This window comes from Sinohyriopsis cumingii, chromosome 3 (genome assembly GCF_028554795.1).
Source record: "Sinohyriopsis cumingii isolate HCF-2022 chromosome 3, ASM2855479v2, whole genome shotgun sequence".
In the NCBI taxonomy this organism is placed as follows: domain Eukaryota; kingdom Metazoa; phylum Mollusca; class Bivalvia; order Unionida; family Unionidae; genus Sinohyriopsis; species Sinohyriopsis cumingii.
In genome coordinates, this window is record NC_142963.1 from 70,172,921 (window position 1) to 70,192,058 (window position 19,138).

General features: G+C 35.6%; 1 protein-coding gene across 1 annotated transcript in view; it reads right to left on the reverse strand.

Moving 5' to 3' along the window:
- The window catches only part of LOC149803068 (ATP-dependent RNA helicase with zinc finger domain-like), an 81,779-nt gene that overhangs the window by 29,287 nt on the left and 33,354 nt on the right, over window positions 1–19,138 (reverse strand). Inside the window, exons 12-18 of the mRNA XM_089952637.1 lie at window positions 12,860–13,036; window positions 11,641–11,866; window positions 11,352–11,462; window positions 10,352–10,479; window positions 5,334–5,540; window positions 1,323–1,585; window positions 422–540 (exon numbers count right to left, since the gene is read on the reverse strand). Coding sequence (XP_089808763.1) covers window positions 422–540; window positions 1,323–1,585; window positions 5,334–5,540; window positions 10,352–10,479; window positions 11,352–11,462; window positions 11,641–11,866; window positions 12,860–13,036 — 1,231 coding nt within the window. The remainder of the gene's footprint in view (window positions 1–421; window positions 541–1,322; window positions 1,586–5,333; window positions 5,541–10,351; window positions 10,480–11,351; window positions 11,463–11,640; window positions 11,867–12,859; window positions 13,037–19,138) is intronic.

Here is a 19,138-nt window from a genome sequence, read left to right on the forward strand (position 1 = left end):
ACTTCTTCCTGATAGCATGGGAACCCTGATGGGAATAATTACCTGTCGCCAATTATACATTAAATAATTACTGAATGAGCATTTAAAAGGCTATTCTTATCAAATACACAAAGAAAAGTGAAAATTGGCACGTTAATTTGTTATCACATCACTTGTCTGAACAGAAAATCTGTGTGGTTGATTTATGGCAGGTCATAATTGGTAATATTTAAAAATGTCTCTGTTTTTTCTTGACTTTATCTCTTTCATCAAACTATTATTTCAATCATTTAAATTGTATTTAATCATTTTTCTTTTATGTCATTTATTATGAAGTACAAGTCACAACCATTTCATTTTACTTTCAAAATCTCCCTACTAGAGGTAACAAGATGCCAGATTAATGACATCATAATGTAATGAACATTTACAAAAGACTGACCTGCATATGATCGCCAGCCAGTACAAGTCGTGTATTTGGTCCCATCAAGGATAGAGGTATCAGGCTCTCAGTCTCCAGGGCTTGGGCAGCCTCATCCAGAAATATGTGTGAGAAAAACCCTGTAACGTTGGCAAAGGTCCATTATATGTTGTCATTGTTTTCAGCAAACCTATCTAAAAAATTATGAACAACTTTTAATTATAATAATTTCAATATATGGATGACTTGCACAGAGCAAAATCTCTAACTTTTCTCTATCCTCTTTGGAATAATAGGTAAACACAAGAAAGCCACTGCCTGTATGTTAAGCCCATGATGAAACCACTGCTGTAAAATTTGTGATCTTTATTTCAAAGATTGATTAAGCATGACACAGAATGAATTATCTTAGCTTCATAATGGATTCTGACAATGCCCTAAAAAATATTCAAGGCATCAGGAAACATAAATCAATAAAAAAAACTTTAATCAAAACCATAATGAAAATTTTCTATGACAGGCACCTTGATCCTAAGGGAAAATGGACAAGCAAGGGTATCACAGAATAAATTATTTAGCTTCAAAGGATTTCATGAACAGTATGATGAGAATCTAACATGACGATTGGGAAATAAAAACCAATGTAAAACTTGAAGCAAAAGCTTAACAAACTGTTGATGCTGCAGCTATTGCCCCAAAAATGACTAGTATGTCTTGCTTCCCACTAAGTTAAACTCAACAAAAAAGGAAAACAGACATATTCTGGAGCCTGGACTTTTCATTCACAAGAACAATCTGCATACTGTTACTATTGTACAATGAAAATTGTATTAACATAAGCTTATCTAAACAGCTTGGAAAGAATCGGATATTAGCTTTACAAACCCAAGTTTCAGACTGGTGTTTCTCTATGATAACTCACCTGGTGGTGGTTTGACCTCAGCAATGTAACGTGCAACACTCAGGGTTGAAATGACAATCCTGTGCTTTTGGAGATCTTCAATCTCTGGAGGTCGAAAAGTTCCTGCTAAGGAACCCTGACTCTCCACAAGACAGTACTGAAGGACTGTCTCTGATACAGTTTTAATCCATCGGTGACGATAATAAACACGCAGTGGTCTAGCATCCAAGTTACCCTCTTTTATATATGGATGCAGAAATTCTTTTATATACAAATCTGCTGCACTGGAATGAAAATTAAATCTATTATTAACAAGGGCATCAATTTTTAAATTTACCTCATTTCTGTAACATGTGCAACCACCACAAGCCAACAACAAAAAAACGTTTCGTATCATAAATAGAAGGAGTTTTGGTAGCTACGTTAATAATAAAAGAATTTTCCAGTCCTTTTAGGTATGCTTTTAAAGTGACTGAAACAGAGAGTGGTTCAACACGTAAAAAAACGTCACTATGAATTCTTCAATGTAGTCAATGTCCAGTTCACCCTGCCCTTCCCCCCACTGCATGACTCAGTTTACTATAAAATATAGCCAAGAAGGTTATTTGTGTGGATGTGAAATTTAGTGATTCTAATTTATATTTAGTGATTACTAATAAAGGAGAATTTTAATCTTGGTGGTGGGGAAGCAACAGAAGTATTTTCTAATCCCAGCAACAACTGTCCTTTTAATATATGCAAAATCACTCTCAACTACAATAAACTTTATTGACGACAGGTTAAAATTACTTGTCCAACAATGAACAGAGAAAATAATAGGAACAACAAATCATGCATTTGGATTATGTCATTTAACTGACATGCCAGTCTACCCCATTTGAAAAAAAGAATGGTACAATTGGGTTTTGCTTAATCTGAGCTCTTGAAGGGTTTAGAAACAAGAATACATTCTGTCCTGCCTATTGGTTGCTTGATTTGCTAAAGAATATAAAAACTGGGTGACTGAGGTAAATGGTAAGGAACAGTTCTCAATAATGTACACTGCAGCAGACAAGCGGTCCCTACAGGTCCTCATTCAGAGTATACAACAAAACAAAACCAGAGATTAATAATTTTATTTCATGACCATTAAGTCATTTCTTTTTTTCTTTCTCAATGTATGGACCATTACCAAAGACTTGGTGGTTTGGGATGGAAGAAACATTATCTTTGGATTCAATCTAGAGTGATAATTAAGAATGACACAACAATGGACAAGACAGAACACTATTTAATCATGTTTTCATTTCCGAGTTTCAAGAAATGTCAAAAATGTTGAGACCTCAACATAAGACTGCTATATAACTCAAATTTCTCCACCATTAAAATACACCCCCATCCCCAGGATTCCAAAGACAGGGAACAACGTGTTCCCCACTTCTCCAAATCAGGCAGACAAACAAGGTTTCAAAGTGACAAGAAAACTACTTGATAGTATTTCATGCATTAGCAGTGGTAAAAAAATGAGATAATCTTTGCTGCTTTTAAAATTTTGCCATCTTAACTTTTGTTTGCACTGCATTATCTTCATTTCCTTGGAAACTTGTATTATGGTTAAAAACGTTTTATCATGTACTCAAGTAACCCACAAATATATTCATATGTCTGAATATCTAGTTGGCTTGAAAAGAGCTGCACTAAGGAATTTTGTGTTCCAAATCTTGCCTTCAATTGACTTTAGTGCAAACTCATTATCTACTGTCATTTATTTTAATAAGTCATGTGTTTTAAAAGATTTTTTTTCTTTCTTCAAAAACCAATAATTCCTTGATTAAATGTAGCACTATTTCTTCACATTTTTCACCCTAGAAATTTTGATTTTTTTTTAACATTAACAGTCACAAGTAAATTTGTATTGCAACTTGACAAACCTTGCACTATTTTGATTGTCATAAACATCAATTTAAAATATAAATTTAACTCCCATCTGAAGGCTTTCACTACCTTTACTAAAAATCTGTCCACTGGTAGGGAGAAAAAAAGTGTGCACTGAAGAAAAACAGTATTTTGCCACATGGAAAAGCATGACATCTTGGATTGACAAATTCCATTCAAAAGTAAGGCTTAATTTTCATGAACCTCGGTATGGATATGTACTTGTTCAGTCAGCCGAGGTCTGTGACTAGTGTGAGATTCAAGTTGGTCTTGGGTACCAGGAACAACCTCAAGTAAATGCCTGAGAAGTTTGTCTTGTGAACTACTTCAATAAATACAAAGCCCCTCCAAAATAATTTGGATTACTCCTTTATTTTTGAGAAAGAGATCAATCTCCATGGGTAACAAATGAAGGAGTATGGCACCCATAGGAAGACCATCTGTGGGTAGATGGGATGGCAAGTCAATGTCAGCCGTTATTTTCTGGAGTTTGCCAAACTCATTGGGAATTGATTCTGTTGCTGCCTGAAATTGGATTGAGGACAAAATTGTTGCCTCTGAGCATTATTTGGCCTCCTATCCTTCAGCTGGCGATCATCTCTATGCTGTGGCTGAACCTGATTCTGCCTGAAAGTAGGTGCAGGTGGCAAGAAAAGTTGAAGCAACAGTTCATGTCATGCCTGCTTCTGTACTTCCTCAGATTTTCCACCATAATGGGGGCCCTGAGTGGCCGAGTGGTCTAAAGTGCTCTCCATTATGGATCACTGCCATCTCACCTCTGTCTGCATGGGTTCGAGTCTCGGATTGGGCTAATGTGGGTATGTGAGAAAGCTTGCCAGCAGTTTCTTGTGGGTCGTTGTTTCTTTCCGGTGTTTTTCCCGGGTTCTTCCTCCACCATTATTACTGGCTGCCATGTATAGCCTATTGTGTGCTTAAATGGCGTTAAACCCTACAACAACAACAACCACCAAAATGCAATAGCATGCCAATATGTGCCTATTGCATAGCAAGGCAAAATGCAGCTCCATGATAGACAAGTACAGAGACAGTACAACATCTTCCACCTTAATGTGATCAAGTGTCTGTTGCATTGTTACAGTCAATTAAAAGTAGAGCTGCTTTGTGTATTCAACGGAAAATGCCAAACGATGACCATGCCTAACATGAATTCTAAATCAAGGTTTGGGAATCTACGTAGCCTGAGTTTTATGGATAACATGTTTGGTAAAAGAAACAATGTTCTACAATCATTTTCCATCTTTCTGTAAAAGCCTATACCTATAACTAATAGTGCTGAAACAAATGCCATATTTTATTATATTTACAGCTCAATATACACTGTGGTATCAACCTTAGAAATTTACCATTGTCACCAACGATTTAGTTGAATTAGAAGCCAAAAAGCCAGAAATATGAACATGTTCTTCAAAAACAATTGCAACTCATTTGTCATGCATCGAGACCTGCCCTGTCTTTCAAATTGCGGAATTAACAAAGCTTTGTAACCCTTCTATGATAAAAATAGTGCAGATGACATTTAAAAACATATAAAAGATATTTCTTTTGCTGAAATATGGATGTAGTCTTTCCAACTGGAAGCTGAAACTTGTATCGGCATAATTAGTGACACTCAATGAAAAGTGTGAATGCATGGGAGAACTATCTGAGGGGCATTCTCAAAATGTTTATTACATCCATGAAACATTAATGGCCTGTCTATGGTAGCCATATTGGATGTATGACTGGTGTCATATTTATTTAGGACCAACTAGGTATCATAGAAGTCTACTGGTGAAAACCCCATGTTAATATAGCCATCTTTCTGGGGTGTGGATTGACAGACATATAGAAATGCATGTTATTGCTAAAGTTACATCAGGCTGATGCCAATGTGGGCTCTGACAATGACAAGCCATCTGACTGATCTGCTATAGAAAGCAAGAGAGAGACTTTAGGGGCAGAAGGGATGATGTTTAGATCTAAGGATGATGGTGTTTCAAACTGATGGGAAGGGCATATTATTAGCAACTGGAGAACTAGTTAACAACAGTGATAAGACAGGGCTAAGAGCATAATAGATTATTACATTTTTTTTCTTTAATACTGAAATGCACTTACCTATTTGAGTGACAGCATAAGAGAATTCTAGTGTCAGGATCTGACAAGATCTGTTTAGCAGCCTGGGCTAAAGTGTATGTTTTTCCAGTTCCAAATGGTCCCACTATCAGGAGGGGTGGACGTGGGGTGTGAGGGTGGGAGGCCATCTGGAATATAGCCTCCTTCTGTTTATCATTTAGTTTCCCATCTATATCATCCTTCCACTCCCTGCAAAATCAGAATATGTACCAGACTTACAAATCAGAACAGGTGCCAGAATAACAAAATCCGAGTATGTACCAGACTATCTAGAAGAGAAAATGCAAAAGTGGATGATGTTGTGAATAAACAGATCTGTGAGAAACAACCAAAATATATCAGTAAAGACAAACTGGTTCTATAGTTCCTCCAAAGTGAAAGAGTTGAACATGCATAGTCAATTAAGTCCCAAAACAAAGGACCTATTGTAAATCTAACAGCATGGAATTTTCACGTGACAAGGCATTGAGGACTCAAGTCGCTCCATCTGAAAGTATTTATGTATCTCTGTGTGTGTCTGTCTGTCTGCATGCATGCATGTATGTATGTATGTATGTATGTATCATTTGATTTTATTGTCATTAGGCTTTTTAAGGCAAAAACAATCAATTTGCATGGTTTTCTAGTTTCCATTTGTTGTTATTGTTGTTGTAGGGTTTAACGCCATTTTTCAGCACACGATAGGCTTTACATGGCGGCAGTATTAATGGTGGAGGAAGAACCCGGGAAAACCCTGGAAAGAACCACCAACCCACCAGAAGCTACTGGCAAACTTTCTCACATACCCACATTAGCCGAAAGTTTCCATTTGTGCCAATGCAATTAATGGCTACTACATCAATAAAAAAGAAGTTCTGAAATTTACAATAATGATAGGGCAATGACTTTTTATAAATTTATCTCCAATATATAATGCTTATTATTGTATATTTTGTCATAATAATGATTGTTTTCATCATATCTGAACATCTCTGAAATCATGGCATGGTATACCTTGATTTTATGATATGTGCTAACTCTTAAAAGAGAAAAAGAAAAAAAGCCAGCCAACTTGTGGATGGAGGATAAGACTATTGTGACATGTTAATATGGCACCAGTTGGTCAAAATGTACCACATTCCCTACTATGTCTTCAAAGTGGACAGCCTTTAAGCTGTCAATATCCTCTCCACATAAGAAGCACAGAACTCCCTTTCACATAAGTTTTCGCAGACAAGGTCCTGATAGGAATGAAGAGTTCCTCTGGACACAAATGGAATGCCAATGATCTCGGCTGCTTATGCATTGAGGGGGTCACTGATTCTCCTGGGTATGTCTGTCACATGATCAAGCTGATCATTGACCCAGGATCTGACCATTAAAGAGGGTCAATCAGAACTATTTTGCAAATCTTGCCCTTTATATTCTCACTAGTTTCAGTATTAAAAATTCTGGCTGGGAAGGCAAAAGCCTACATTCTCTCCCAACTGACCGACATTGCATTGATGACCCAAGAGCTATGAGATGGAATGGCAAGACAAAGACAGTTTATTGTTCCACCTTGTTACAACTAGAGACCACTTTGTAAGATATTGAGTTGGCCAAGGCAGTGTACCTGCCGGAGATGTGTCAGGCTTGGATGCATATATAGTTCTGGGCACACCAGTGGAGTAACTCCCATACCATAATGCAGAGCTCTGCTGATTTCACCACCTTCTTGTATGAAGAGGCAGTTCACCACCCTGACTATCCACCCTAAACTGCAAAGGATGGAAAGAAGGTTGTTCATATTCTAAACTAAAACCAACTGGTTCAGTTTTGTGGGGTTAATGCTATTTTTCAGCACAAGACAGGCTGCAGATGGTGGCCCATTTATTTGATAGAGGAAGAACCCAACAAGACCCTCAAAAGAACCAATAAGACATGGGAAGCAACTAGCAAGCTTTGTCACATACAAACATTGGTCAAGCCGAGACTCAAACTCATGCAGGCATAGGTGAGATGTGTGATCTGCAGAGATGCTCCCAGGATTTTATCATAAGGTGGGATACCCTTCCCCCACTGTCACAAAAATAAGGCGGGAGTAGAACAAAAATAACTGGGAGGAAGGTCACTGATGAATATTTAAATAATACTTTGATACCATCTCTTTCTTCCTGATCCACTCTTTAAGACTCCTACTAAAATCAAAATCTTTAAAAGATGTTGCCTCTAGTTGTATAATCATTAATTTGTTCATTTTTTCTCAGCTTAGTCTGTTCCTTATCTGTGTATTAATATTGTTCTGTATGTAGAACCCCCTTTCACAGCTCGCAGGTATTGTCTTTTGGAATATTCTGCTCCAGAATAAGATTTTTCGCTAACATAAGCTCTGTCAGGTTTAAATTTCTTGAATCTGCACTCTACTGACTACAATGCCAGATTTACTGTTGTATTAGGATTTTAAGGCCATTAAAGCCATAGTCTACATATTCAAATGGAGGTATTTTGATCAAATAAATATTTTTACTTTTTAATTTCATTTTTAGATTCTTATTTGTTCAATTTATCGTAACCTTTATGCTAGGGTTATAAGGTTTGTAGCGCATGATCCTGCAGGGCTAAATTGTGACAAGAAATGAAACAAAAAATGCACTCTACTTTTAAGTTATCTGTATTTTAATTTGGTTTGTTTTCTGCCTTTTCTACATCTAATTTTGAAAAACTGCTGAAATCAGGGGATGACAGAATGCCATCTGTTTTTGTCTATCCACCATGCACATTGGATACATATTTAATGCCATTTTGGGGTTCAAAGCACCCACTGGTATCTCCATTAACATTTTCCCAGCTCCTATAATCTGATATATTTCCAAACTTTAAAAGTAAAAATTGCCTTCATTACTATGATCCACAAGTATCTGCAGAACTAAATCATCATCTAAAGATGAACAATACTGGGAATCAGCCATTTTGGGTCTTCTAGATAGCCCATATAATAATCACAAATTTGTAAAACTTCTTTGATGCAAGGTTCAAACTTCAACACAGTGGTTCTAACGTGGCCCAATGTGCCATCAAATTTAGTTAAAGAATCATTCATGTCAAGTGGCTAAAATCAGCGTAAACAGTTACAAAATAATAATACATTGTGACAATATTGCAACCATTTCTACAAGCACTTTAAGGGTAAACAGCTGAATAAAGCTGTATATTGCGCAGAGTGCACTTTCATATGTGTGACTTGAAATTATTTTGTGGGTTCTCATGCATCACCATTTTCCAAGTGCGTGAATTCCTACAAATTTTGTGCGAATCACAAGATCGCACACCCTAGGGAGCATCTCTGTATCCATAAAGGCAAGCACCATTAACCTCTCAGTCACCTGGGCCCTGAATTAAAACTGAACTTACTAAGCGTATTTGCAGAATATCATACAGGTATCCCACCACCGCTTTGGAACATCCTGAGTGGGATAAGACATAGTCCATCACTTCTCTGAAGACCCAAAGTCTAAGGTTGAGGCCTGATGGAAGAATGACATAGTCCATCACTTCTGCAAAGGCCCAAAGGCTAAGGCTGAGGCCTAATGGAAGGGATAACATAGTCCATCACTTCTGCAAAGGCCCAAAGACTAGAGTTGAGGCCTGATGGAAGGGATCAGAATTACTACACCAACTCAATAGAAAAAAGAAGTAAAGGAACTTACAAAATATCATGTGAACAGGTATCAAACAGATTAAAACTGATTGTGTATTCATTGTGTCACAATGAAAAGTGAAAGTTCCTGCTGTTTCCGTTCTGAATTTCAGGGTAGCAAAACACTCAAATCTATGACTGGTCTCAATTTATTTCAAATTCCTCTTTGATTTATTTATCCACTGGTATGTAAAAATAAACACATTAATGAGGTAAAATTAAAAGCTCACAAGGTCTACTTTACAGATTGTTTCTTTGTTGTACAAACAACAAATGTGTTTCCAACTAATCTTAATTCAAAGGTGACCAGGTCTGTTTTTACACACTGCTTTTTTTGTCAACAATTAACATACGTGTCACCAACTATGCTTGTCTGGTCATTATATTTTTCTCTAGGAGTTAGTGCAGAGAAGAGGGAAGATCTTTTCGGTTTGTTGTGACAAGGGTGACAGTGGGGTTGGTACTTTGAACAACATGGGATTGCCAGCAAGACTGATGGTATCTACATTTTTTTCATACATTTAATAGTACCTACATTTGCCCTTGCTAGTTGTAAGCAATGGCAGTGAACCATTTATCCCTAGACCTGCATAAAGTCGTCACATGTATGAACTGAACTGCAACCCATACAACTGATACAGGTAACTTTATTGTCTTTGGCAAAAAATGAACCACTTGCACACTATGCACTAAATCCTACCCACTGTTTGACACCTGCAAATGGTGAGAGCAAACAATGTCATACAATGGTGATATCAGTTCAGTGTCATGTTGAACTTATTGCAAAAGGGAGTCAGTGAATAAAGAAACATGTCAAATAACATAATAACAAATAAACTGCTTGAGGAAATTCATAAACAAAGTGCAGTAATGAGCAAAATTTAAAGGGCTACAAACTATAGGGCAGTCAATTAAGATAACCTCATCCTAGGACAAAAATAGACCAATGAAATGCAAAACATTGGTCTACAATGAAGATAAAAAAAAAGATATTAGCTTTAGTATACTATCCCAAGATTGGAAAATACCAAAGAATCAGTTAACTGATAGAAAGTCAAAATGAATTCGGTTATCTGTGAGGCCTCTGGAAATGAGCAGAAGTAGTAACCAACAGTTGAAAGAAGTTGATGCCAGTTCCTCTACCCAAGGGAGAAAACTCTAAGCTTGAGAAGGCTGGATTTGGAAGGTAGTGGATACATGTATTATTTGGAGAAACAGACAAAAATACAAACAGATGTAATGACAAATGGATGAAGAGACAGACCGACAGTGTCTCGATTTATAAGACTAAAGCATGGGGACAGCATATACTTATATTTTATTTATTGTAAATTTAACTTACCAATTTTCATCTTCTGTGGATGTAATCATAGTTTTCTCCAGAGATGGAAACACAATATCAAGAGTTGGTAGATTATCAACTGCAAAATGCATCTCACACATAGCTGTCCGATTTAACTGGAACTGAATCTAAGGATAGAACAATAAAGAAACTGAAATGGCTCACCATCACAAATCCCCACTCATTTTACTGCATATTACTAACTTCCAACTTTCCACCCCACGCCAACAGTGGCACAGAAGTTGTATATCAAATATATCACAAATAGAATCATCTTCCTGCAATGATTATATACAGAGAGCTTGGTTAAAAATATGAAAAATATTGTAAAAATGATTGCATCCTCTCAATAAGATGGCTAAAACAGGGCAACATAAAATTCCTTTCCATGGTTTAAGAGATGGCATATGGAATGATGGTCAGAGAGACAGCGGGACAAAAGATAACACATCTTTTTAAAAACTGTGAGAATATTAAGTTCATCATATGTTACTTGATTGCTCTAGATGGTCTCTAATCACAGTTTTATCCAGAGTTATGGTTATCTCTAGATAATACCGTATCTCACCTTGACACATAGAAAATAGAATTTGTGCTACAAATATACCTATGGCACAAAGACTTGCACATCCCTAGAACTCTAGAACACTTCTCTGGGTCATTTTATTTTATTTATATCTTGCACTACAGTAAATGACTTGTATGAGAAGTAACTCTTACCACATTGCAAAACAGAACACTTACTGCCATTCTGAATGGTGTTGCATTCTGTTGTAATGTATAACATGTACAGAAAGTAAAAGTGCATGTAAAAGTCTAAGACAATTCCGAAATTTCACTTTCAAAGCACTGATGAAAACTTGCCAACTTAGCACATTTGAAGAAAATTTAAACAAACCACCATCACACAGATTTGAAAAAAAGGAGAAAAATATTAACTATAAATAGTGAGAAAACAACACTGTTGGGCTTAAATCTCACAAAATTTGAAAATATTTACCTCAACATTTATTTCCTTATCAGCTTTCAGGTCCAGTTCACTTGTACATTGACTGGATAATCGGAAAAATATAAACTTTTTCCCTTTTTCTTCACATAATATTTCGTACACCTGCAATGAAAAAGCTGTTCAATCATAAATTCAATACAAGTATTTAACATTATTTAAAAAGAGCCAGCAGCCATCCCAATCAATCTTTGCTAAAGACATTTTCCTCTTGAATTACAAACAAAAAGTTACACAAAAAATTAGTTTAACATAAAAGGTGTTTGAGTCTTTTGCCCTTTACCTTCTCTGGCATATTATGTCGGCCATCTTTTGAATCTCTAGGTGTCATCCAGGCTACATTGGAATTTTGGAGAATAAGACGACCTCCAACAGAGTCCTCTGATAAATCTTCATCCAGTGTCATTTTGCCGAATAACTCTCCTTCATGTGCATATTTAGCGGTTGACATAGTTCCAGGTATCAAAAGAAACTTATCCACAAGTTTGAGGGTAGTGGTTACATTGTATCTGAAATAAAATGTATCAATTTCATTGAAATATTGGTCTCTAAACTATGGTTATACTTTATGATGAGACTTCCTTTTTGATCAAACCATCTTTTACTTATATTAACACTAAAAAACCCAAACATTTAGCTTAATGTAAACTTCTCTAATATTGACCTTAATCTATGCTGTGAAAGTACATACTGTATATACTCACTTATAAGCTGAGTCCAACTGCAAACTACAAAGACCCAGATCTACCATTGCATAATGCACCAGCAGATCTAGGTCTATGCAGTTTGTTAGGAGTAATCAGTAGAACAAACAACATAGACCCATTTCTGCAGGCGCATGATGCTGAAGAGATCAGGATCTAAGTTGCTTGCAGTTTGACTCTACTTATAAGTGAGCATATGCTGTGGATAGAAATACATAGATGGATGAATGGACATGAATACAAAGAAATTGTTATGTCAAGCTTTTACCAAAGCAGGTTCAATAATAAATTATGTTAACAAAACTCCTGCAGACCTTTTGCAATAATGTCAGCCACTGCTATTCTGTTGTATTGGATACAAAATATATTAACTATTGTTATAAAATATTCCCCACCCCAAACCCATCTATCCTTTGTCTATCATTAAACATTTGGAACCAATGAATGCATAAACACTGAAGAGTTCTGTTCTATCTTTTAGTTCCTTCTAATATGCAGCCCTCTGACATATACCTTGGATTTTATGACTCCACTGTCACAGTTTATCAAGTACCATGGTATAATTGCAAGCAGGAATCAATCATAAGCTATGGAAGAAAATAGATATTTTTTTGTATAACATATATTCATACCTGACAGATGAAGCATACCAAATAAAAGAAAAAGTATTTGTGTGTGTGTGTATACATTTATGTATGAATGTGTGTACATATGTATGCAAGTATACATAAGGAAACATCTATGGCTATATCTGATTTTTAATATAATGCATTTTTCAAGTAACACGACAACTCATACTTCAAAATTTTTTCCATCTGAGCCTTCTCTTCCATGTACAACATTTGGTGCATCCACAGTCGGTAGTTCTCCTTGCTAGGGGGCTGCATCAAAATTTCTGAGAAGTGAAACTTGTCCAGCACTGGCAGACTATACTTGTCTAACAACTGTTTTGCACCTTCATCAGATTGCTGTGGTCTGTAATAGATTTCAAACATCAGCAGATGATTCAGAGAACTCAAAAGAATTGCACATATTTTACCTCAATCTAGCACAATAAAACTGTTGTCACAAATTCTCCAACATCAAGAACACTAACACATTAATACCAAGAACCGTATTCATGGAAGACAGATAGCCCACCAGAGTGCCTGAAAACAGATCTAAATGCAGAACTTAAACAAGGTGTGGTTGATGGAAGCATGGATGGATGGATGGACAGACAAAGGGTTGCTATACATACTCTTCCTTTGCCAAGGAAGGGCATAAAAACACTCAACAAAATAGTTGTATTTCTGGATGAATATCAAGCAAGTCCAACCTAGGATGGGGGAGTTGTACCCCTATGTCATTCCATAAATGATGGTTTGGTTAATGTTTTCCAGATAATAATGATGAAGTCATTTAATCTGAAATCTATATCTGTCAGGAAAACTATACTTATTTGACAGTGCATGTCCCTATGTACATTCCATCATTTACAATATGCTTTAAACTCAATACATTATTTCCCAGTGTCTAATATTTGAAATACTACTTAATTCAGATCACCCCCACCACCAAGGTTTGCCACACTATCATTTCCAATTCTTGTTCCAAATATTAATTCCATTCAAGTGTAGTTAAGATTCATGATATTACCATATTCATCATACTTTAAACATAAAGTTCTTGTAAAGTTTCAAATCTTATCAGAAGTATTATCTTTAGCTTAATACAGTAAGATCACATAAATGTTCATATACAATTTGTTGTTCAAAGCAAGTATGCCACTGAGATGACAAAAGGTTGATCCTTCAACGGTGAGGAACAGCATGTCAAGATTTGTGCTCCTGATGAATGGTCAGAGATATACTAAACGAGTTAGGAGTTTGCTGTGCAAATTGACGTGGATGCCATTACAACTAACCTGATTCATGTGGCATAATGGTCTAATTGTTATTGCATGCACAAAAGGTTAATAGAACGCCCATGTGTGGTCCATAAATTCAATTCACTTCAAACCTAAGGACATTCTCACACCAATATCTCAGGCTTCGTGTCTTATGCACTGTTGTGCTATGGACTTGAAATCTATGAAAGTCAAAGATTTTAACCCATGTAATCATAACAAATGGTTATCATCTCAAGTTACAGAGAAAATGAAACAAGAAATATCACTGACTCACAGCAGCATCTCATCCTGGAACAGTGCAAGAGCCCCAAGTGGATCTGGCACTACTCACCTTGCATACATATTTTAAAAGCTGACAAATTTCACTAATCGAGCATACAGAATGTTATAAGAATACATTCTACATAAGCTATCTCCCAAACTTTATTTTATGTCAGTTTTACAGTCTGATAAAAATTACTTCCCAGGATAATGGCATTCCTAATACACAGTCTCTTGCTCATAATCAAATTCATCAAAAGATCTTAATAAAAATGAACTTATCAAGTTTTATCAAACTTGAATGAGAAATGAAATATAGTCTCCACCTACAAAAGGAAAACAAAGCTTATCTGATAGATGCGAAATCATCTTGTTAATATGTGCAGATCTCACTTACCTGTCCAAGAAGATGATACAAGTTTAATTACCAAGTTGGTGCAAATCTGATTGAAATGGTCGCAATCTAAGTCAATTAGATGCAAGATTACATCAGTAATCCTACTCATTATCAAACTCATCCAGCATCTTGATATTATAGGACTATTTAGACCATTTTATACTTAAGCTCAATCAGACAGGCTCTTGTGCAGTACTGGAAGCTTTTTTAGTCAGTGGTGTATCACATGAGAGAATGCAGTTATATTTATCATAATCTGATTTCACGGTGCACGTTTTTTTAAAAAAACTTTTCAAAGTTATATTCCATTTTACAAAACATGAAAGTTTCTACAAAGACATTTTTTAAATTTATTTTCAGATGTAAAAATTCAGTACAACGTAAAAGTTAAGTAAACTAGCAAACATGCTTTTTTAAAACTTCCTTTCAATGCAATTTCTATCTGAAATATTCATTTTACTTCCAATATGTAAGCAACATTAAATGTGATGGTTTTTAAGCCAAATCTATCAAGAATGATGTCAAAGGTTTTTTACAATTTAGGTCTATTTATTCACATGAGAATTGGAAAGCAAGCTGGAGACACAGATCCTGACTGGAAAGTCAACAAAGCTGTTAATTTATTTTAGTTTCTCTTTTGTAATAAATTTTACAACAGTGTTTTGTTCGTTTTTTTTTTCTGATTTATTCCTAAGACTGCAGTAAAAGTTATAATAATTTTATGCACACATATTTATATTTCTAAACATTTAACTGTTTGGAAATTATGGGCTACTTTTTTATATAATTCAAAAGTGTGTAAGGGTTTGTTTATGCAACTAAATTTTGTGAAAGATCGTGATTCCACATCAGATCAAATTGTCCAGTTAGTCGAAAACCATCAAAGTCTTCATCAATGTCAATATCAGTCAAAATATCTAGCTATTATCATCTGCTCAGTTAATTTCGAAGTCAAGATCAAGATCCCCACATCCTAAAAAGTAAATTTCCACCACAAATTTGTCCATATTTTCATAAAAAATGGCACCCACATAACTGCCATCATTTGACACTTCTATACTGTCTGCCATTTTGATCCCCGCATGTGAAAATTTTTCAAACAAAACTGTCTACTAACCAGGTATCATTGGCCCATTTCATTTTGTCAAAGTCAAGATCATGATCAAACTGCCAAAAAAAACCTATCTATATTTTCATAAAAATTGGCAGCACCATCTGCCATCACTTGCCACTTCAGTACTGTCTGCTACTTCATCTAATGCGTTAATATCATCTATGAATAATAAATTTCAACAAACCATTCTGCAGGTGGTCAATTCAGTTCATTTTGATAAAGTAAAAAGCATAATCCACACTGCCTGAATGTAAATTTTCCACATGAAAGTGTCTATATTTGCATCAAATTTAGCATGCACATTAATGCCATCACTTACCTCTTCATTGCTGTCTGACATATTGATCTCCGCACTTTAAAACTCAATTTTAAATCAAATTTTCATTTTTTTTAAAACTCATGTAGTCACTGCATGACATATCATATGTGTACATTCTACCTTTATTTCCTTCTTTTCAAAAGAGCACACCTGAGATATTGACATACTGCACAGTTAAATGCACAGTTCTGTGAAATGGCAGACTGAATGCAGCGAATATAGGACCAGACTTATACTCTGAATGAAAAGATAAAGACTAGCTCGAATTGAAAAGTGTGTGTGTGTGACTTGGATTTTTAACGTAGCTTTAACAATTTTTCAGTCATATCGCTACGTTGTCTGCAATGTGGCAGTTTATAATGATGTTTAGCACTGGGGCATCATGTCACAGACATGTAGCATGATGTCCCACACAGTCACATTAACCTGACACCAGGCCAACCAGTCCTAACACTAACCTCTTAATGCTGAGCACCAAGCAAGGCAGCTTTTAGTACCATTTGTGTAAGTCTTTGGTATGACTCAGCCAGAATCAATCCCACGACCTCCCTTATCCGAGGTGGAGGTTCTAACCATTAGGCCACCAGAGTAGTTCAAATTGAAAAGTTACAATTTGATTAAATATAACCATAAATATACAGTAAAACTGTCTTGTGAAACCACCATTTCTGCCACCAAAATGTAATCTCTCAAGGATGGTGGTCCTTCATAATAGGTTTGTGCTACGTGATAAGTTTCAAGGTCAAAATTCAACAAGACTTGAGAAGGATATATACCTACAATTACTGTACATGCATTTTGTTCTTTATTCATAGTTCCTGTTATAATACTGGATTCATTTTATTTCTAAATAATTTTATAAAGCAATAAAGAATTACATCTATCAAAAAATATTCACATTAATATTTGAACATTCGGTGTACAAGTATTAGTATATAAATTGCAAAACTAGCAAAAGTAACTTCACACAGTCATAAAATTCCAAGTTCCTGTGAGTGTGTTTGTGTGTGAGATTTGGGTTTTTAACGTAGCGTTAACAAATTTTTATTCATATTGCTATGATGTCTGCAGTGTAGCAGTTTATAAAGATGTCTAGCACCGAGGCATCTTGCAGCAGATATGTAGCATGATGTCCCACCCAGTCACATTATCCTGACACCAGGCTGACCAGTCCTAACACTAACCTGTTAATGTTTAACACCTAGCAAGGCAGCTATTAGTACCATTTTTATAAGTCTTTGGTATGACTCAGCCGGGGTTCAAACCCACGACCTCCTGCACCTGAGGCTGATGCTCCAACAATCAGGCCACCAAAGCGATTTCCTCTGAATGTAGTAAACGAACTGCACAGTTAGCAATGATAACAATTACTCATCCTGTGTATGAATTAGCGGCTTTGATCAATCTTTGGCTAAATATAGCATAAACATGTACCAATGAATGAAATTTAAAAGAAAACAGAATTAACTCATCCAGAAACAAAATAATTTATTGAGACAAAGGCCAAAGGCTTAATTCACTAACAACATAAAGATATTAACTCGATAAAAAAATGAGTGTAACCAGCTGCACTATGGTGTACTGATAATGGCCTGGGGTGTGGTCTTTGATAACTATTACATTAAAAAAGCAGCAAACAACACAAACCTTTTACAAAAAGAATCAAATCTGGAAAACAGTAATCACTTATTAAAGTCAAAGACAAAGACCTCAGTCATCCCTGGGATTACAGATTGACTCCAGTGACATACAATGTACCTGAATGCTACAGTGAGCCCTAAGCTGTAAGGTTTCAAATTATGACATTATTGGGGTTGTGTGGTTATTGAAAAAGATACAGAAACAATACAAATTGTTATACTGAAAGTTGGCATTCTTGCCTCTGAAGAAGGAATGGTTAATTGTAAATTTGATTTACATGACTGAACTAAAGTAGTCAGTATTATGTATTAGTCTGTAGGTTATGATGCTACCAACATAACCTGTATGTTTTAGAAAACTGGAAGCCAGACTGAACTTGTTGTGTTTACAAAGAATTAAATAGAAAAAGTCAGTGTGTTTACCTATGTTTTTGCAATGCAGTCATTTACAGCAGTGTTGTTTGAAAATGATCTCCACTTTGCCTGCAGACCCTCCTAAGCAGTTGTGGTTACAAAAGAATAAATAACGGTTAGTTATTTTTATATGTTTTTGTGATGTGGTCATTCACAGCAGTGTTAAATCATTCATTTTGCCTAAAAATCATAATTACTGGTCACATTCCACTGTTGGACATTCATGAGAGTGCATTTATATAATAAAATTGATGAGTGCATCATGATTATGGTCATAAAGACTGGCAGTCGCACATAGCAAAAGTTGCTCAAAACACTGTAGTTGCAAATGTGTTGGATAATCATAAGCAAGCTCACGTCATGATTGTGTATCACTGAATTGTGTGCAAAATAAAAGTGTATTCTATTTTAATGTAAATAAAGCATGCGTCCTATTGCCACATACAGCATTAACCATGCTGTGTGTTGTAGAACTGTCAGATGATTGTGACATGCTTAGTTTTACTTATTTAGTTGACTGACTTACTGTGACATGTACAAAGTGCAAGTGGTTGAAACTCATCTCATGTTTTCTATCCATGGTTCCCACCATGTACCTGTTTACAGAATTCTACTTTTTCATTAGAGTCAAACTGCATTGCTATTGTATCAGGATGCTGTCTCCTTTATGCCAATAAATCTTTCAGATCTAGAGGTATGTAATAATTTTATATATTCTTTTCTATCATTTGTATCACAGAGTACTTGACTACCTTAGATGACTGGAATTTTACTAAATTTCCATAAGGTAAGGCAAATTTCCATAAGGTAAGGCAAATTTCCATAAGGCAAATTTCCATAAGGTAAGGCAAATTTCCATAAGGTAAGGCAAATTTCCACATGACTTAATGCCATTAGAATATAAAGAGTCTGTTTAAGGTTAAAGTCTTTTTATCTGAATTGACAAGCTGCATTGAATGGTGTATATAGTAAATTGGGAGCAAGTTTCTAGTGTTTTATATCTGTGATACTGAGGCTTTTATGGGACAGATGTGTTTCTTC